A 17,458-nucleotide genomic window follows, 5' to 3' on the forward strand; every position below is an offset into this window, starting at 1 on the left:
TGTGTGTATTTAACCCATCTTGACGCATGTGCGTAAGACTGAGTACAAGAACTGAATGTCCATAAAGGAGCACTGAGTTATCCCAGCCATCTTCCTATGCCGCTGAACACGGGTGTGAGGGACAAGTGCTCACACAGGGATGCTCATTTGTTTATTTTTTTGGGGAAAAAAGCATGGGTGAGAGTGACATTGGTGAAGTCTAGAACAAAAATTACTTTTCGATTACACTGAGATTAAAAAACCTAAGCCACTAACATCTTTATCTCCTCCATCCATAACCCCACTGCCACTCAGCAGGTACTGCCCTGAGCAGCCAGTTTGTCTAATTTTTACCAGACTCTTCTGGGGAGTTCCCAGGGATTTGGAGTGCTGTGTCCCCGGGGAGCACAGTGGCCTCTAGTGGCAACCGCTCACATCCAGCCCTGGGGAAAGAAACCCGCAAATGAATCGGGGGGAGCTGCTGGCTCCCCAGGAAAATTAGGAGCAGAGTCCAAATTGCCAGAGATGCTATTTTGCACAGCAAGTGGATGGTGCGAGGCAGGGACCTGAGCACACCCACGGACTCCATCTGCCCTGAAAAGCTGCACCTGGGACCCCCACCTACAGCCTCCACCCATGGCCCTGGAGACCCATTTAAGCCCAGGCCCAGGCACCCAGTCCTACCCTGGTCCTTGGGGTGCTGTTTGCAGCCCTGACTCTGCATGGCTTGTGCTGTCAAGCCATGGCACCCAGCTCCAGTGCCCTCTCCTGGTGAGACATGGGACCTACGTGGCAGCTCTGTCTCCTGGATGGACCTCAGACCTGGGGTGCAGTCTTATCCTTGGCGTGTCCTACAAGTCTGGGTCTCCTAAGGGTACTTTGTGAGCAGCCTGCGTGCCTATGGAAAGGTGACTTATGCTATAATCTCTTCTATAAGGGGGAATAGCTTGGGCTTTCCTTCTTCAACCTGGTCACCCACTTCTAAAAAGTTCGTAGATCTTTTACAACTTTGAAGTCTTTCTCCTTCTGCTGAGTTTGGGTGGAGCTGCCTGGAGGACTTGCTAGTACATCAGCCTCCTCAGGAAACCAAGCTGAGTGTGTCTGGTGAGGCAGGGTCTTGAGGGCTTCCTTTGGGCAGAGGTCCTGGGAATAAATCTTGGAGACTGTCTGGGCACAGCCAAAGCTAGTGTTTTTAGTGCTTGGTTTCATGGTTCTTCAGCTCATGAGTGGGGCAGTGGCTTCATTTATTTCTCTGCAGAACAAAAAAGTCCCCAGGTCCTACTGGGTATGTAGGTGATAGTCCTCAGTGTCACGAGCAAAGGTGTGTCCTTCCTTCCTGAAGTAGTTGCAGATTTTTGGCTTTATCCTAAGACCTAAAGGACTTTGTATCAGGAGCAGAAATGATCATCAAGTCTTGCCTGGTAGTCTGTGCTCTCATGTAATGCTTTTGTCCCCTTTCCCTGAGGCTAGCTTGCTGCACATTAGGAAATCCTTCCCTCTCCACCAGAAGGTTTGTCTTCAACTGGCTCAGTCTCCTGTGCTGTTGGGAGGGAGGTCTGCTGGCCTGCAGCCCATCATCAGCAGGAAGGGACCCAGGCAGAGGGTACACCCATGTCTTGAGCCCCTTGGATGTTATGAAGGCCGTCATCAAAGAAAATGTGGGGCTGGATCTGGGCGAGGATGGGGCCCTTGGGAGCCCCGTCCATGAAGAAAGCCTCATCAATGGCCAGACCCCACTCCCGGAGTGTCTTGATGGCTCGAATGCCCATGTCCCGGCCGCTGCGGGCAGTCACCAGGTAGGTGCGGATGGGGGATTTTTCCTGGCTGAACTTCTTGCGCATCTTCCCAAGGTGCATGGCAAAAGCCTTCAGGGGACCCTGGAAGCACAGCAAGACACTTGGGAGTGGATGGGAAATAAGGAGACACCTTCTCTGCCTGTATGAGCCACCTGTTCCTCTGTGAGGGTTTCTCAGGGCTCTGCAGAGCCCAGGGACACCTGTGTGGTGCAGGACTGGGCAGTGCTGGGACTGGTGCTGTGCACTGGGGTGCTCAGGAGAAAGGTGAGCATTGTGGTGCTCATCCTAACCCCAAAGCGACCAGGAAGATACATCCTAGCAAGTAGTACCTCTGGGTCTGAGTCCTGCAGGGACTTGCACAGCAAGAGGTCCCAGCCTATGAAAGGTGAAGTGGAGGTAACCACAACCTTGGGTGTTTGGGAGTTGATGCTCACTTATAGGAGACATTGGGCCAGATCCGACTCCAGATCAGGTCCACACTAGGGACTGAGCAGTGGATGCAAAGGGAACCTGTAAGGATTTGTGCTTTTTTTGGCTACTCATGGCAAAGCCCGAGCAGGAGATGCTCAGTTGGGTGCAGAGCCTGTGGATGCCGAGACAAGTGGGGCAGCTTGCTCACCTCTCCCATGGGCACGGCCTCCATCACCCGCTCATACTGTGCTGCCCCCTCCAGCCCCCGCTCCCGGAACACCTGGTCCGTCTCGTCGGAGAAGAGCACGGCATCCCCATCGAACACAATGCGGAGCGGGGTGCTGGGGGCCTGCACCTGCTGCTGGAAGACAAGCGCTGCCGAGACACCTGTGAGACAGAGCAAGGTAGGGCTCAGGAGGGACACCCCCTCCTGGGGGCAGCTCAGGCACGGCCAGCTCCTCCTCGTGCATCTGCCGTGGCCCCATCCCACACCAAAAAATGTCAGGGTCTCCAAGCCAGGGGTCTTTCTGTGGGGGTCAGCCCGGCTTTTCCAGGGCTGTGTTATCCCCCCACGGCGATGGACAGGAAAGTGCTGCTGATGAGAGATGGTCTGGAGAGACACTTGGTCTGCTAAGAGATGTTGGGTAGCTATGTAGGCATGAGCAGCCCTCCTAGTGCTTGCTCACCCTGCCAAGCCTGGCTTTCATGCCCAGATTTAGCACTCCATGGTGTAGGTAACAGGGACTGGCACCTCTGCTTGATGGGGGTAATTGGCTTAATTACAGGTCTCTTCCTACAGGCCACTCCCTGCCTGCCCTCATTCATGGACCCTGGATGAGTGACACTTGTCAGAGCAATGATGCTCTTCAGGGAGGCTCCAGGAATGTGCTGTGTAGTAAAGGAAAGCCCAGGCTGCAGGTGGGTTCCTCCTGACCTTGAAGGACCTTGGCCAGCTGATGTGCTCATACACAAACAAATTAATAAGGAGGCGATTAACCCCATTAGAGATATTGGAGAGACTGCACTCCCTCTGATCTGAGTCAAGCATGTGCTTACATCTACCACTGAGCACATGGTAACTGCAGGTACCAAGGAAGCAAGCTTCTACAGCATCATTCCAAAGGCCTGGGAATCACTGATGGAATCACTGATGGAATCACTCATTGCTCCAGGGAGCAGCAACTAGCAGTGTCTTTGGTTAGAAAGGCTTAAATGTGAGGCAAGGAATGACCAGCCCATGGCAGAGCTGTCGTTATAATTATGCATAAAGCACTTGGTGACTTGTGAAGGCATCTGAGAAACCCTGGTGTGTTTGCAGGATACCGGTGGAGACAGAAGAGGAGACTGTACTGGTGATCAGCGTGTCGTTCACCTCCTTTCACCTGTGAGAGCATGGGCTCTGGTGTGGCCTCTTGGTACTGGGCTCCTTGGGAGAAGTGTGGTGGGTTTAGGAAGGAGGGGAGAACGCACCTCTCCGGAGGGCATTGCAGACATCTATTCTGTCGGCTGAGAGGAAGAGCTTGACCCCGTGGGACTTCAGGTACTGCGTGGAGTCCTCATCACTGACGAAGCAGAATTTGGAGATCTCCAGGCCTTTTGGTCAGGAAATGTGAGCAAAGTCTGTTATGCGGCCATATCCTCCTCACAGCCCCCACCTCCCCTCTTCTCCTGGGGTCTCGGTGTGCTTTGCTGCAAAGCTCAGGGCAATTAATTTCCCAGTGCTGTGTGGGGAACCTACCCCTGTTCTTGCTGCATCTTCTTGCCCCATTGCTCCTACAAAACTGCAGAGTGCAGTTAAATATTCTCTTCATCCCTCTCTTAAATGAGTGTTCCTAACAGCACTCTGGGATTTAGGTGTTTGGTTTTTGGTGTGGTGTGTTCTGTGTTTTTTTAAAGAACTTCATTTCTTTAGTAGCTGATGTCCAGGCTGTGCAAAATGCTGCCAGACTCCCTGGTGCAAAGGACACAGCTGAAGGGAGCTGGGCTCTGCCAAGGAGCCTGCACCCTGGGTGTGCTCCAGCACCCCAGGCAAGCTGCACAGGGCTGGCAGGAGTCGGGCTTGTTTCCAAAATAACCCCTTCCCCTTGTGCCCCCTGGCTCTGTATTTGCCACTGATGTTCCACTGTGGGGGCTTATCTGCTTCACAGCCTCCCAGAGGGAAGGAGACACTCCCAGGGACGGGGTCCCCCTTACCATAGTGCTTGGCACTGTTGATGATGCGCACACCACTCTCTGGGCTGTTGTTGGAGAGCACCAGGATGTCAAAGAGGTCCTTCTCTGCTGGGTTGCTCTCCAGGATCTTCTCGTTCACATACTGTGCTGCCTGCGAGAAGATGAGACTCTTATGGAGGCCCATGACAGCAGTGCCTTTGCCGAGGCTCTTCTGCGGTTAAGGTTAGAGGTTTGTGCTGTGTCTGTCAGCTATGGCAAGGCTACCATGATATGGAGCGCCAGAAAGCAACCATCTGGCAAAGGCCATCTCCAGGAAGGATGGAGGATGCAGGATACCCCACCACAGGGGAGGTGGACATGTGGGACTGGTGAGGAGCACAGGTCTTGATGCCCTGCAATAAGGCCAAGAGGCCAGGACAGGCACATCTGCACCCAGTGATGGAAGTTGAGACCTAAAGCCAGGAAAGCTGAGGTTTCACCCCATATTGCAAGTGTCTGTATGTGCCCCTGGCCCGGTGTGGAGCTCACCTGGATGAAGGCGAACGCTGTGCCTGGTGGCAGGGGCTTGTCCTGGTTGGCCTGCTGGTGCCTTGTGTACTCCTCCTTGCCTTTCTCCAGGTAGAGCTTGTGCTCCTTCTCCAGGTTGAAGATGGCTCTGGTGGTCACTGCAATGACCAGTGCCTCACTGGGGTCTTTCTGTAGGACAAAGAGAAAATAAGGCGTTGGAGGACAGCAAAGGAGTCCAGGAAGGTGGGGTGAGCAGCAGGACACAGGGTTCCACTGATGAGGGTGGTGGAGTTGGGTGTTGGAGGCATCACCCATGCATCACAGTTCCTGATGCCAAAGGGCCTTTGGAGAAAGAGGTACTAAGCCCAATTTTCGTTTTCAGGCCACCAAGCATAGGGCAGGCAGTTGTGAAATACTAACCTGTCTGCTAAGTGCCATATGCTTTGAGGACAGCTCATACCAGAGGGGATTGCTTCATAATGTTGGTGTTTGTGGGCACAGCACAGCCATGGTCATCTGTTTGTGCTGATCTGGATGATGCTGGGTTTCTCTGAACAAGCTGGTGGTTTTACCCTTTCTGGAGAGTCTAATAAAGTCTCTAGATATGTATAGAAGCTGCTGCTTTCTCCCTGGCAAAATCCTCCCTCTGAAATTTAAGTGTGAGCAAATATACCCCTCCTGTCCATGCAACTGGAGGTTCAGTCCTGCAACCTCTTCAATGTGGAAATCACATGGACCTCACTGGGACCAAGTGCCCAGCAGCCCTGGGACTGACCACTCCTGCTGAAACCTAGGCACAAGCAATTCGGGCCACCACAGCTCTGGGTTGTGGTGTGTCTTCTCCTGCAGTGGCATTTCAAAATTTTCTTTAGAAATACAGGATGTGTATTTTTGTCATGAACAACTTTTTACCTGTTTCACATCGGTGTTTAGGATGGTGCTTTCAGGCTCTGCCATTGTTGACTTTCAGCCTCAAAGAAAAAATATGCAATTAAACTGATGCATTATAATACAGCCAATGTAGAGAGGGGGAAGAGTGGAAAAGAAAGGTGACATCCTACCCACCAAGTGAAGCAGCCCAAATGAATCTGCTTCTGCTGACAACAGCTTTGCCCTGAGAAAACCTGCTCTAATAGTTCCAACTAAATATGATGAAGTGGCTTTTCAATTGCAGATCACTACTTTTTTATTTCCCTCCCTCAAAGAATATTTTTCTCCAGGGGGAACCTGCTGAAAGCTGTTGTGAAGCTTTTCCCAGCAAAATAAGTCTGTCTTTATGCACCTTAACCAGGGCTTGGAGATGGACTGGAGCTAAAAAGCCAAAATAGGTCAGATCTTATGGGCAGGCTTCTAGTTCACCATCCTTATTGCCTTTCTTGCTACTTTTTTTGTTTGAATGGTGAATTTGTATCCACAAATAAGCAAGTTGACTGCATGAGCAGCTCATGTGCAGCTGCAAAAGGCCTGAATAAGTAGAGATGTGTGGTGGTGGCTTGGGTGCGGTATGGGATCCTGCTGCTGGGGCTGGTCTGCCCCTCCCACAGCCCTCTGAGCCAGCCAGCTCCTGTGCTGAAGGTCTCTGTGCAGGCTGTGCTAACCCAGGCCTGGCAGATCAAAGTCACGAGGGGCTACATGGTCTGCCTGTGTCTAGCAGCTGAATAAAAAAAAAATCACATTTATTTCTGTACACCCAGGTCCTGTGGTTTCTGTAACCACCATACTGTACACTTTACTTCTATGCACTGGTCAGTGTTAGAAGCAGACTTTTAGGATTCAGCTTGTGGGATGGGAACTGTTCCCAATCCCACCAAGGGGTGTCCCATGGAGGCTGTTTCCATCCAGCAGCTCCTACAAAGTATGCTGTAGGGTGTCTCTGGAGAGCAGACACAGTAATGATGTCAGAGCACATATGTGCTGGGAAGGGCAGGGGGGCTAAAGCCTCATTTACCAGTTCATGCCCTACCTGATGACTGGGTCAGGGGGCTGTGCAAGCACAGACCAATGCCAGCATGTGGTGTAAGGGGTAAATCAGCATCTCCAGGGAGACTGTTCTTTTGCCCTAATTTTCTTTAATTCATTTCTATTATTCAGGGGCTGTGCAAAGTGTTGCCTGGGCTGGTAGGAAATGCCCTACCTGATGCCAGCCCTGAGAGCTGGAGCCTTGCCATGGGGGTTCAATGGTTGCCTGTGTGCTCCCTGACTGGCCCCAGGGCTGCTCCCCGGGCCAGGGGGTGCCAGGAAGGCTGGGAGATGCTGAGCATCCCTGTGCTTCTTCCACTCATAGCCCATGCTGGGAAGGGGTCTCATCCCACAGAGCAGGGTGGAGAGTGGTGAGCACCAGCCCTCGTCTGCTAAGCAGGGAGCAGCTTTCCTCTGCCCGAATTTCTGCCAAGTGGTTTTTGAAAAGCAAAAATGAAATGAGAAGCAGCAAAGGGAGTTGAGCAGCCCCTTCCTTAAGGGGCTTAAAGGGGGGCCTACAGGAAAGCTGGAGAGGGACTTTTGACAAGGGCATGTAGTGATAGGATAAGGGGCAATGGATTCAAACTGAAAGAGGGCAAATTTAGATTGGATAGAAGAAAAAAATTTTTCACTCTGAGGGTGACGAGGCACTGGAACAGGTTGCCCAGAGAAGTTGCGGATGCCCCATCCCTGGAAGTGTTCAAGGCCAGGCTGGATGACCCTGGGCAACCTGATGTAGTGGAGGACTTCCCTGCCCATGGCAGGCGGGTTGGAACTAGATGATCTTTGAGGTCCTTTCCAACCCTAACCATTCCATGATTCCTGGGGGCAGAACACGGCCTCCGATTTCTGCCCTGCCCGTCCAAGTGCTGCGAACCCCGCCTGACCTCTCCCTTCCCTCCACCTGCCCGTGATAACCGCAGCGGTGTTTACATGCCGACACACGCACACATCGCTGCGAGCACACCCCCCGCCCCCCGCACGCCACGCCATTCGCGCAGGAAAGCGTTTCAGCCGGATCCTCGGCCGCTCCAGCTGCGCAGCCATGACGCCATTCGTACCCTGCCAGAGAGACGAGCCGGCACTCACCACCGCTGCTGCTGCTGCTGCTGCCCCGTTCCGCTCCCGCCGCGGCCCGTCCAGCGGCACCATCCGCGCTCCGCCCGCGCCGCCGCCGTTTATATTTCCCCCCGTCCCCGCTCCGGCAGGAAGCCGGCAGGGGCCGGGCCGGGGCGCAGCTCCGCTCCCCGCCCTGCTGGGAGTTGTAGTTCAGCACGGGCGGCTCACGGCCGGGCTGGTCCCGATCCCGGTCCCGGGGAAGGGGCTTAGCACGGGTCCTGCTTTCCGGGCTCCCTCGGAGCTTGCGCTCGGTGGCCACCCGCCGCCCACAAGCGCGGCAGCGATGTCTGGTTGTGTAGCCGGGGTATTTATAGCTGCCTCCGGGCCTCCTCTCATTTTCCGGCCCTTAAATACATAATGGTTGTGGTTTTGACCGAAAATACAGGAGTAGCTGCTCCAGAGCAGCTGGCAGAGCACGGAGGTGGATGGAGGGAGCTGAGCCAGGGAGAAGGGCTGGTGTGGCGCGGGGCAGGGTGCAGTGAGGGCTCGTCACATCTGCAATTTTACCATAATGTTTTCGAGTCCCTTTTCCCTTTTTATTTTCTGGAAGCAGCCTGGTTTGCACTGCAGGGGTGAGTTTTGGGCTGAGACCTTGCTCCCCTGGCCAGGCTGTGCAGCACCCAGACCTGCGAGGCTCGTGCTGGTGAGGAATTTGAATACACCCTTTCTGCCCAACAGTGAGATTGTAAGGGGAGACGCTGACACAGAGGGGCAGGTGCCATCCTGCAGCTTTTTCCTTGCCCAGCTGGGGCATATCCTTGCCCCACTGCTGTAAGATGGCCCAGAGCAGCAGCCTTCCCAGCCTGGATCCTGCCAAAGGAGTTACAGATACATTCAGCTTAGCATGTGTGTGCAAACCCCCTTTCCCTGACTGATTTTGTTGGGCATGTTCCCTTTTCCCCCTGTACCCTGTGCATTTCTCCTGTGCATCCTCCGGGACTGCCAGTTTAAAGCAAAAAGTGTTTTGGCATCCATACGTTCCACCTCCCAAAGGTTTGCTGCAGCATCATTCCCACAGCATCTCCAGATTTCATAGATTTCATAGATTTCATAGATTTCTAGGTTGGAAAAGACCTTAGAGATCATCCAGTCCAACCGTCCCTAATCCCCATTAAACCATATCCCTAAGTAGATCATCCACCCTATTCTTAAACACATCCAGGGATGGGGACTCAACCACCTCCCTGGGCAGCCTATTCCAGTGGCTGACAACCCTTTCAGAGAAGAAATACTTTCTAACATCCAACCTGAATCTCCCCTGACTAAGCTTATACCCATTTCCTCTTGTTCTATCACCCATCACTAATGTAAAGAGCCCTTCCCCTACCTCCCCACCATCCCTTCTCAAGTATTTGTAGGCTGTAATCAGGTCTCCCCTCAGCCTCCTCTTCTCCAGGTTAAACATCCCCAACTCCCTTAGCTGCTCCTCATAAGTTTTATTTTCCAGCCCCTTGACCAGTTTAGTCGCCCTTCTTTGGACTCGCTCCAGGAGCTCAATATCTCTCTTAAAGCGAGATGATGCTTTTCCTCTGAGCAGCAGGAGTGCGGCAGGTGCTTGCAAGTGAGGCCGTGTTTCAGGTGGCCAAGAGGCAGCCCCAGCACCTCTCCTGTGGCGGGACGCTCAGTGTGGCAATGCCCCAGTGGCCACAGGAAAATCTGGCAGGACTGGTGAGCTGGGGTGGCCGGGCAGAGCTAGACTGAGTCTGGTTTCTGAGGCCTCTCCCCTAGCATCAGTGTCAGCCATCAGGCACCTGCGATACCACTTTCCGCTTCCGGCACCAGCCCAAATTTCTGCAGTGAGAAGATGAGTTTTGGACTGACTTTGCTGAATTGGCAACAGGGGAATAAAATCACAAACATAGATTTAATGTGACAGGGATGCCAGTGAGATTGCTCCTGGCTATGTGTCCGGTGCTGCTCCCATTGGCTCTGGGGGATGGAGCCACCCAAACAGCGGCCCTTCACCCCATTTGTCCTCCCTGCCATGTTGGAGCTGAGCATCCCTGTTCACCCCCACAGCCACAGGCACTTCCCAGGCCCCCACACAGTGCATTAAACCACCGTGTGCTCCTGCGGGCCAACGAGCTGGGCTCCCTGGGTGCAGAGCTCACCAGGGATGGATGCAGCCATGGACCTGTTCTCCCCTTGCAAGTATCCGTGGCCTTGCAAGCATCTGTCCCCTTGTGCTGCGTGCCTGCAGCCATGTGGCCCAGCCCAGCATCGCTGCAGAGGAAACTTGCAGAAGCAAATTTGCCAGGGCACAGAGGCGGGCAGCGATGCCTGTCAGCTCCTTGCAGCTAGGAGGGCAGATTTAGCTTCCTGGTCCGGCAGGGAGTTCCCCGCTGGCTTTTCGCCTGCGTGAGCACCCCTTGGGTCAGCGGCAAGGTGGGGCCAATGGAGCTGCTGGGGCCGCCCGGTTCCTGGGCTGGCAAAGCAGACTTTCCTGTTTCAGCTGTGCCGTGCAGCCACCATCCCTGCTGCACCCTCAGCTCCGTGCCCGGCAGGGTCCCGGCTCACCTCTCAACATGCCCCTGTCACACGCGGCAGCTGGGCCGGGAGCCTGCGCAGCGAGGAAGGGAGACTGAGGCTGGGAAGGAGACGTGACGGTGAGTCTGGTTTTGGGAGCCTGGTCAGCACAGGGCGGGAGTGAGAAGCAGGGCTCCCCCAGCCCCTTTTCCAGGAGCAAGGATGCTCGATACTCCCTGCAGAAATCATCGAGGCTGCACTACCTCTCGCAGACCGCAGCAGGGTTGTCCCCATTGTCCCCAAAACGGCGGCTCAGGTTACCCCGCAGGGCTGGGATGAACTTTTTTTTTTAAAACAAGGCCCAGACTAGTCTGTGTCAGACTAATGTGACACAGCCCATGGGGGTCTGGCAGGGAAAAAGTGCTGAAACGCCTAATTCTGTGCTGGGTGGGGGGCCTGCTCACCCATGCTGTTGTGCCCACTCACTGCCACAGCCCAAAGCCGCAGCCCAGTGCCTCCTAAATATCACAGGCACGTCACTGGCCGCTAATTTCCGTGTGCAGGGACAGGAGAAACCGGTCATTAAAGCTGCTGGTGGCAACGCTGCGAGCGGAGCTCAGGCATCCCATGGCACAGATGTCCCAGGTGGCCCTGGGTGAGTCACTTAACCTGCACCTCATTGCCCCAGTGATGATGCTGCAGGGATGACAGCAATTCCCCTGTCCCTCCAGCCCTATGCCCGCACATGGCAAAGCTCACTGTTGGAAAAAATTAAAGGCTTCTTGCTGCCTTTGCAGGCTCAGAGAGGGAAGCGCGGAGGTGGTTTCTTGCCGGGAGAATCCCTGTGCAAGAAGCCATGGCCCTGCAGGGTGGGCAGAGGATGGGCAGAGTGCGGGCAGAGCAAGGCAGTGTTGGCTCCTTGAGCAGGGACCCCCTTGGATGTGGGGCAGGTGGCCGGAGCAGCCAAGGCAAACAGGCACATACCTGCCAGCCCGAGTCACAGCACCAGGGCCAGATGCTGCCAGCGCTGCGATGGCTGCAGAACCGCTTGCCGTGCAGCCTGGCTCCCGGTGCACATCTGCCGCTGCCGGGGAGAGGGCAAGAAGGAAGTTTTGGCTATGAGGAAGTGTCCATGATAAAATAAGAGCCTTGCAATGGAGAGAACTGTAGTGAAAAAACCATTCTGCTTTAAATGTGAAGCTCTCCCTTGAGCTGCGTCAGTGTTACCATGTGCACAGGTCAGGCTTACGCCAAGTTTCCAAGATGGTGTTACCCCAGCCTGGTGGCACCGCTGCCACGAGCAATGCCGGCACTAACCCGGCTGCAAGCCCAGGAGCAAACCCTCCTGCTCCTCAGCCCTGTGAGAGCAGCGGAAATAACCAAAAAAGGGTGTTAGCTAATGGTGGGGCTTGGCTGGGGCTGAACAAACCCTTCAGCTCCTGCTGCCTGGCCAGGGAGGAGCCAGCACAAAACAGCTCTTGGTTTTTTTTTTTCTTTTCCCTGCAGCTAGGTGATCCCTCTTCTCAAAAACAAAGGAAAACTCCCTAGTCCATCCCCTCCTGCTCCCTCCCCTTTCTGAAGGTAGGTTTGCCAGGGTATAAATGAGAAGGCTGTAGGCACGGAGCCCTCCGTGCCCGCGGCTCCCTCCCGATCCATTTCACACCTCATTGCCAAAGCGGCCAAGCCCTAAACGCCTACACGGGGCTCTGTGTTTTAATTGTGTTTGTTCTCATTAGAGCCCTGGGCCACTGGAAGGGAAATCTCCACCCTATTAATTTTGCTTTCGTCCCCAGGTCAGCCCAGCTTAACCATGGTGGTGGCAGCCAGGAAAGGCAGGGCGACGGCCTCCCCGCTCACTGGCAGCCCCATGGCCATCGCCACCACGGCTTGGCCGGGCTTCCTGGGTGGCTGGCTAAGCCGGATCCCACGTGAGTATGGCAGTGCTTGGCCTGCTTTCTCAGGCAGCATTATCTGAAGGGTCTTCTGGACTCTGAAGCTGTGTATCCACTTCTCTCTCCCTTCAAATCCCCTTTTCCAGCAGGGTCCATTGGGGTGGGGATGCTCCTCTAGGAGCGCAGGGTATCCTTGCTGCCTGTTTAGGGAATGGTCTCCAGCCACAGCCTCCCTGCAATGGGGCCCGTCCAAGGTCATAGGGACAATTTTGAAAGTACGACTCCTTAACACTGAAGCACCAGGAAGAGTTTTAAATGAACTCTACATGTTTTTGCTTGGGTTTAACTCTTCTGTCCATCTCTGCTCCATGAACATCGCACCAGTACCCAAATGGGCGCTCATTGCTGTGGCTGTAGCAGTGGCCGTTCTCCTCCTCCTCTTCCTCATCTGCATCGTCAGGTGCTGCTGTGGCAAGAAGAAGCCCAAGAAGAAGGAGAGAGTCAGCTTGCATGCCATCAGCGGCTCCAGCACGGCCTGCCTCGTGCGTCCTGCTTTCCCCTCTCCCCCACCTCCCTCCTCCCCAGAGGTTTGCTGCCACGCTGCCCGGTCCTGGGAGTGGTGGGAGCATGGCATGGCTGGGGACATGGCTGAGCACGTCCTGAGGGTAGTGTTGCTCTCTGCCGCAGGTCCAGCCTGAGATGGAGGACCTGGAGCAGGGTGTGGAGCAGACGGGGCGAGGAAAGCTGCAGTACTCCCTGGAGTACAACTTCCGTGTGCAGGAGGTGGGGCTGCTTGCGGCATGGCAAGGAAAAGGCGTTGCTCTTGCATGGTCCCTCTTTGCTGCCCACTGAGGTGGACCATACCCTCTCGCACCTCCACCCGCAGCCTGCTAGCTGTCATGTCCACGTGGTGTGGAGGTGTCCTCCCTGTAGCACTTGCTTCCCACTGAGCCCGCGGTCATCTGCCCCATTCTCTTCCACCTGGTGACCTTATGCATCGCTCCTTTTAAGCTGAAAGTGGGCGTGAAGCAGGCAGCTGAGCTGAAGGCCATGGACAGTGGAGGCACATCTGATCCATATGTGATCGTCTACCTAACATCTGATACAAAGAAGAAGTATGAGACCAAGGTTTACCGCAAGACCCTGAACCCTGTCTTCAACGAGAGCTTCACTTTCCAGGTAGGAAACTATAGCTGATGATGGCTTTATGGTCCCATCAAGAGCATTGCATGGGCACTGCTCCGCAGGCACAAACCTCTCCAGGCAGGGGGATGCCTTTGCAACAGGATGGGGAAGCGTCAGAGAGAAAGACCTGTTATCGCATCCGCTGCCCCGTCCTGTGGGGGAGGGCTGCCACTGAGGAGTGAGTCGGGATTTTGGGTCCTCCCCTGTAGGTACCCCAGGCAGAGGTGCCTGAATCCACACTGGTGATGCAGATCTACGACTTCAACCGCTTTGCCAAGCACAACATCATTGGTGAGGTCCGGCTGCCCCTGGCCAGTGTCAGCCTGCAGCACGTCATCGAGCAGTGGAGTGACCTGGCACCCGCCAGTAAAGTCGAGGTTGGTCTTGGTGGGTGGAAAACTGCTGGGAGGAATGTGCTGTTGCTTTTGCTTCGCTTGCCACCACACCAAGAAGCAGCCCCTTGGAGGCAACCATGAGGGTAGTGGAGGTCCGAGAAACTTGGGTCCAGGTTGGTGCTCCAGCCCCAGGTGAGCCAGCTTTTCTGCCCGGTGCTCATTGCTGGCATCTCTCCATCAGGAAGAGCAGCTGGGTGAGATCTGCTTCTCATTGCGCTACGTTCCCAGCACTGGCAAGCTAACAGTGCTCATCCTGGAAGCCAAGAAGCTGAAGCGGATGGACTCCCATGGGCTCTCAGGTCAGCAGGGAGTGCTCGTGCTCAGATCTCCGTACCTCTGCCTGGGCCTTAGTGATGGCACCCAGAGCTGCAAAGCCTTGAGAGATCTCAGCGCAGAGACCTGCTTCCCTCTCCCACTGCCATACCCAGCCCTTGGCCTGTTCCCAGCCTTCCCTAGCACAGATACTCCAGCTTTGAGCAGAGCTGGAGATATCTCCCAGGAGGACATGTCATGGCTGGATGGTATAGGGAGCTCGTGGCAGGAGAAGGCAGGAGGAGGTAAGCTGTGGGATGGCTGGCAAGGAGAAGAAGGGTGGATGCCCACCACGAGGAGTGACAAGTGGGATGCCGTGCTTTGCTTGGGAATGGGCCAGGAAAGTATTTTCATGGCTGAGCTCCTCAGTCAAAAATTGTCACTTGTGTCAAGCTGTGTCCTCTCTCTCCTCAGATCCTTTTGTCAAGGTGCATCTCATCCTGAACAGGAAGAAATGGAAGAAGAAGACAACAAGTGTGAAGAAAAACACCTTAAGCCCTTACTTCAATGAGGTGTTTGTTTTTGAGGTGCCTTTCAATCAGATCCAGGTGAGTTTCCCTGCAGTGCACAGGGCTGAGTGGGTTCCCACTGTGACAAGCCCCCTCCCGCTGACCCTCTTTCTTGTGTCTCCCCTCCAGAATGTGGACGTGGTCATCTCCGTCTGGGATCACGATAAAGTGACAAAGAATGAGCCCATCGGCAAACTTTTCCTGGGCTGTCGGGCCGCAGGCAACCAGCTGCGGCACTGGTCCGACATGCTGTCCAACCCACGCCGGCCCCTCGCCCAGTGGCACAGCCTGCAGCCCCCGGAAGTGGTTGACAAAGCCCTGGGGCTGAAGTCCCACCTCAAGCTGTCCTTGTCCCCCAGATAGTGGGCGTCTTCTCCTCCACTCGGGGGGCAAGACGGAAGGCTTGCGGAGTGGTGAGAGGCTTCTGCTCAGCAGCATCTAGACATCTTGGTCCCAGCTCTTTCAGCAAAGAAGAGACTGGGGGCAATTTTTGCCCAAGAGATGACCTGCCTGCTGGTGCAGCTCATGCTCTGTGTACTTCCCGGAGCAGGACAGCTCAGCACCCCAGGGCAAAGGAAAGGCGTGGGTGCAGGAGTTGGCTTGTCACAGCCACTCATGGGCCAGGGGAACAAATACACACAGCTTCAAGCTCATGCAAAAACACTTGAGTCCATTGATATTTTTAAAGCAGAGGATTTACATGTTGGCAGTCTGGGGTGGGAAGTTTCTTTGGTTGTGAATAACATGGCAAGAGGCGAGTTCTTAGAAAGGGTTTGTGTGTCCTGTGGAGGCTTTTAAACAAGATAAAGATCTTGAAGCACCCCAAAAGGCCTGAGAGGAGAGAAGGAGGACAGGCTGACAGGAAGGTGAGGACTAGCTCTTTAGTGTCTCTGTGATAAGCATGCTCTGTGCCCTGCCTAGAGGCTAAATGGGACAGCAAAATCAGCCACTGGTTGTCCACATGGCTTCTCTCTCAGCCCATTTCTAGCCCGTGCTGACTTGTGCACCCCAAGATGTGACTCAGCAAGATGTGACTCAGGGTATGGGAGTCACCAGTGACTATCCCCATGGACCATGCAGATGAGGATGCACACTGTTGGCTCCCTCCACCCTGCATGGTCCTACAGTACTAGTGCAGCAAGGTTTTGCACCCTGGCACCTGGAGGTGCTGCCACAGTAGAGGGGCTGAGGTTCTTTGCTTTCATGCCATGATCACACTACCCTGATGAAGGCTGGCTTGCAGCCCTCATGTCACTGCTGGGGCAAGTTTCATGTAATCTGTGAGGGTTTTGTGGCCATGTGTCCTGCTCAGCCCTGCTTCATGGGGCTATGTAAGCAAGGATCCCTCCTAGAAGGATGAGGGTATCAGAGAGGTGCCACTGTCCTTACCTATCCTTGAGTACGCTGCAGTTTGGGGTGGCTCGAGCAGCTCCTCTGAGCCATCTGTGGGAGGAATCTCACTGCATTGGGTTGGAGGAGGGAATCGCCCTTGCTCCGAAATACTTCTGCTACAAAGCAGCCATAGCACAGAGAAGATGTGGGCTCATATGATGGAATTGTGGCCCACAGGACAAAAGTAATTTGCACCGCAGGGAGCTGCAGGCACAACACTAATAGCTCTGGGCTCTGGAGGGGAGAAAGCCCGGCGCATTAATGAAGAGCCATTAATATTGAAAAGCAGTTAATCTGTAATTACCCGGAGCTCCAAGGAGCGACCATGTGAGAGTTAAACAAACATGGTGAAGCTGAGGAAGATTATGAAAACTCTCGATAGAGATTAATGGCCTGAGCTTAACCATAAAAAGCTGCTGTGCCTGCCTCTTGATAAATATTCTCCGGGCTTCGCCGTGGCCGTGAGGAGGGAAGAAATGACGGTGAGGTTTCGAGATGAGATGGCTGTTACAAGTGGAGTGTGGCTTCTGCTGGGGAAACAACATCTGCTGGTGGCCGCTAATGAGGAGGAGGAGGAGGAAATCAGTCACTTGAGAAAGACTTTTAAAGGGATGCTTTAAAGCCTCAACCTTCAGTCTTAGCCGCAAATCAGGTCAGAACAGGCTGCGCAGAAGGGAACATCTCTGAATTGGGTTTGGGGTCCCAAATCCATCACTAGGTTGGATTTTGGTGATGCTGTCTGGTCATTTAGGGCCATACAGGACCCAGAAGGGTTTTGGAGGTGCTGGGAACAGGCATTTCTTAAATTGTATGTGTGCTTTTTCCAGCCCCCTTTTTTGAAGTTGTGGCCTTGAGGTTCACTGCACAATTTACAGGGCTGGACATAAAAGCACATAAGTATTAGTCCTAAAACGGTCAGAGCTGAAGGAAGTGCAGGGACATCCCCTCCTTGAGAAAGGTCATCCCCAATATCAGTGCCCACCACTCCTCTCTCCAGCTTTGGCCTCACTCAGAGCCCGAATCGGCAGTGCAGAGCCAGTGAAGGAAGACTGTGGCACTTTTTGAGGGTAAGCGGGGGACCTTGGGAGCAAGTGCCCAGCTGGGCCAGCTCCAGGCAGCCTGGACTGATCTTTGGTGCTGTAAACATCAGCAAACCAATTTGTTTGCTCAAGAGGGAGAGGCGAGCGGGTGGGGATGATCTCCACCTAGCTCCACTTTTTAATGGACCGCCAGGGCTGCTTTCTTCCTCCGTCATTGCTTTTCCTTCTCAGTCTGCTTTGTGCTCTCACAACAAGGCTTTGAGCGCTCTTCTCCTCTGGCAGGGTCCTTTTTTGTATCCGCTGACAACTGTTTGAAGTAGGGCT

General features: G+C 54.3%; 2 protein-coding genes across 2 annotated transcripts; one reads left to right on the top strand and one right to left on the bottom strand.

Annotated features, from left to right (window-relative positions):
• Positions 1–151: 151 nt before the first annotated feature.
• LOC104377409 (cytosolic 5'-nucleotidase 1A) lies at positions 152–5,829 on the bottom strand. The gene is made up of 6 exons (XM_009984197.2): positions 5,778–5,829; positions 4,887–5,054; positions 4,380–4,509; positions 3,657–3,779; positions 2,395–2,573; positions 152–1,856 (listed from the first exon to the last, which is right to left on the bottom strand). The coding sequence occupies exons 1-6, from the start codon at positions 5,820–5,822 to the stop codon at positions 1,557–1,559; spliced, it is 945 nt and encodes a 314-aa protein (XP_009982499.2). The 5' UTR covers positions 5,823–5,829; the 3' UTR covers positions 152–1,556.
• Positions 5,830–12,219: 6,390 nt separating this feature from the next.
• SYT8 (synaptotagmin 8) lies at positions 12,220–15,065 on the top strand. Its single transcript, XM_009980364.2, has 8 exons — positions 12,220–12,337; positions 12,686–12,843; positions 12,989–13,084; positions 13,313–13,480; positions 13,696–13,863; positions 14,063–14,180; positions 14,608–14,741; positions 14,832–15,065. The coding sequence occupies exons 1-8, from the start codon at positions 12,220–12,222 to the stop codon at positions 15,063–15,065; spliced, it is 1,194 nt and encodes a 397-aa protein (XP_009978666.2).
• Positions 15,066–17,458: the final 2,393 nt, after the last annotated feature.

This window comes from Tauraco erythrolophus, chromosome 6, assembly GCF_009769465.1.
Source record: "Tauraco erythrolophus isolate bTauEry1 chromosome 6, bTauEry1.pri, whole genome shotgun sequence".
Lineage (NCBI taxonomy): Eukaryota > Metazoa > Chordata > Aves > Musophagiformes > Musophagidae > Tauraco > Tauraco erythrolophus.

Coding starts and splice junctions, on each gene's coding strand:
- SYT8 (XM_009980364.2), top strand. CDS start 12,220: ATGGTGGTGGCAGCCAGGAAAGGCAGGGCGACGGCCTCCCCGCTCACT. Junction 12,338..12,685: donor CTGGCTAAGCCGGATCCCAC/GTGAGTATGGCA, acceptor ACATCGCACCAG/TACCCAAATGGGCGCTCATT. Junction 13,864..14,062: donor CACCCGCCAGTAAAGTCGAG/GTTGGTCTTGGT, acceptor TCTCTCCATCAG/GAAGAGCAGCTGGGTGAGAT.
- LOC104377409 (XM_009984197.2), bottom strand. CDS start 5,822: ATGGCAGAGCCTGAAAGCACCATCCTAAACACCGATGTGAAACAG. Junction 4,510..4,886: donor CAGCGTTCGCCTTCATCCAG/GTGAGCTCCACA, acceptor ATCTTCTCGCAG/GCAGCACAGTATGTGAACGA. Junction 2,574..3,656: donor CTGCAATGCCCTCCGGAGAG/GTGCGTTCTCCC, acceptor TCTGTCTCACAG/GTGTCTCGGCAGCGCTTGTC.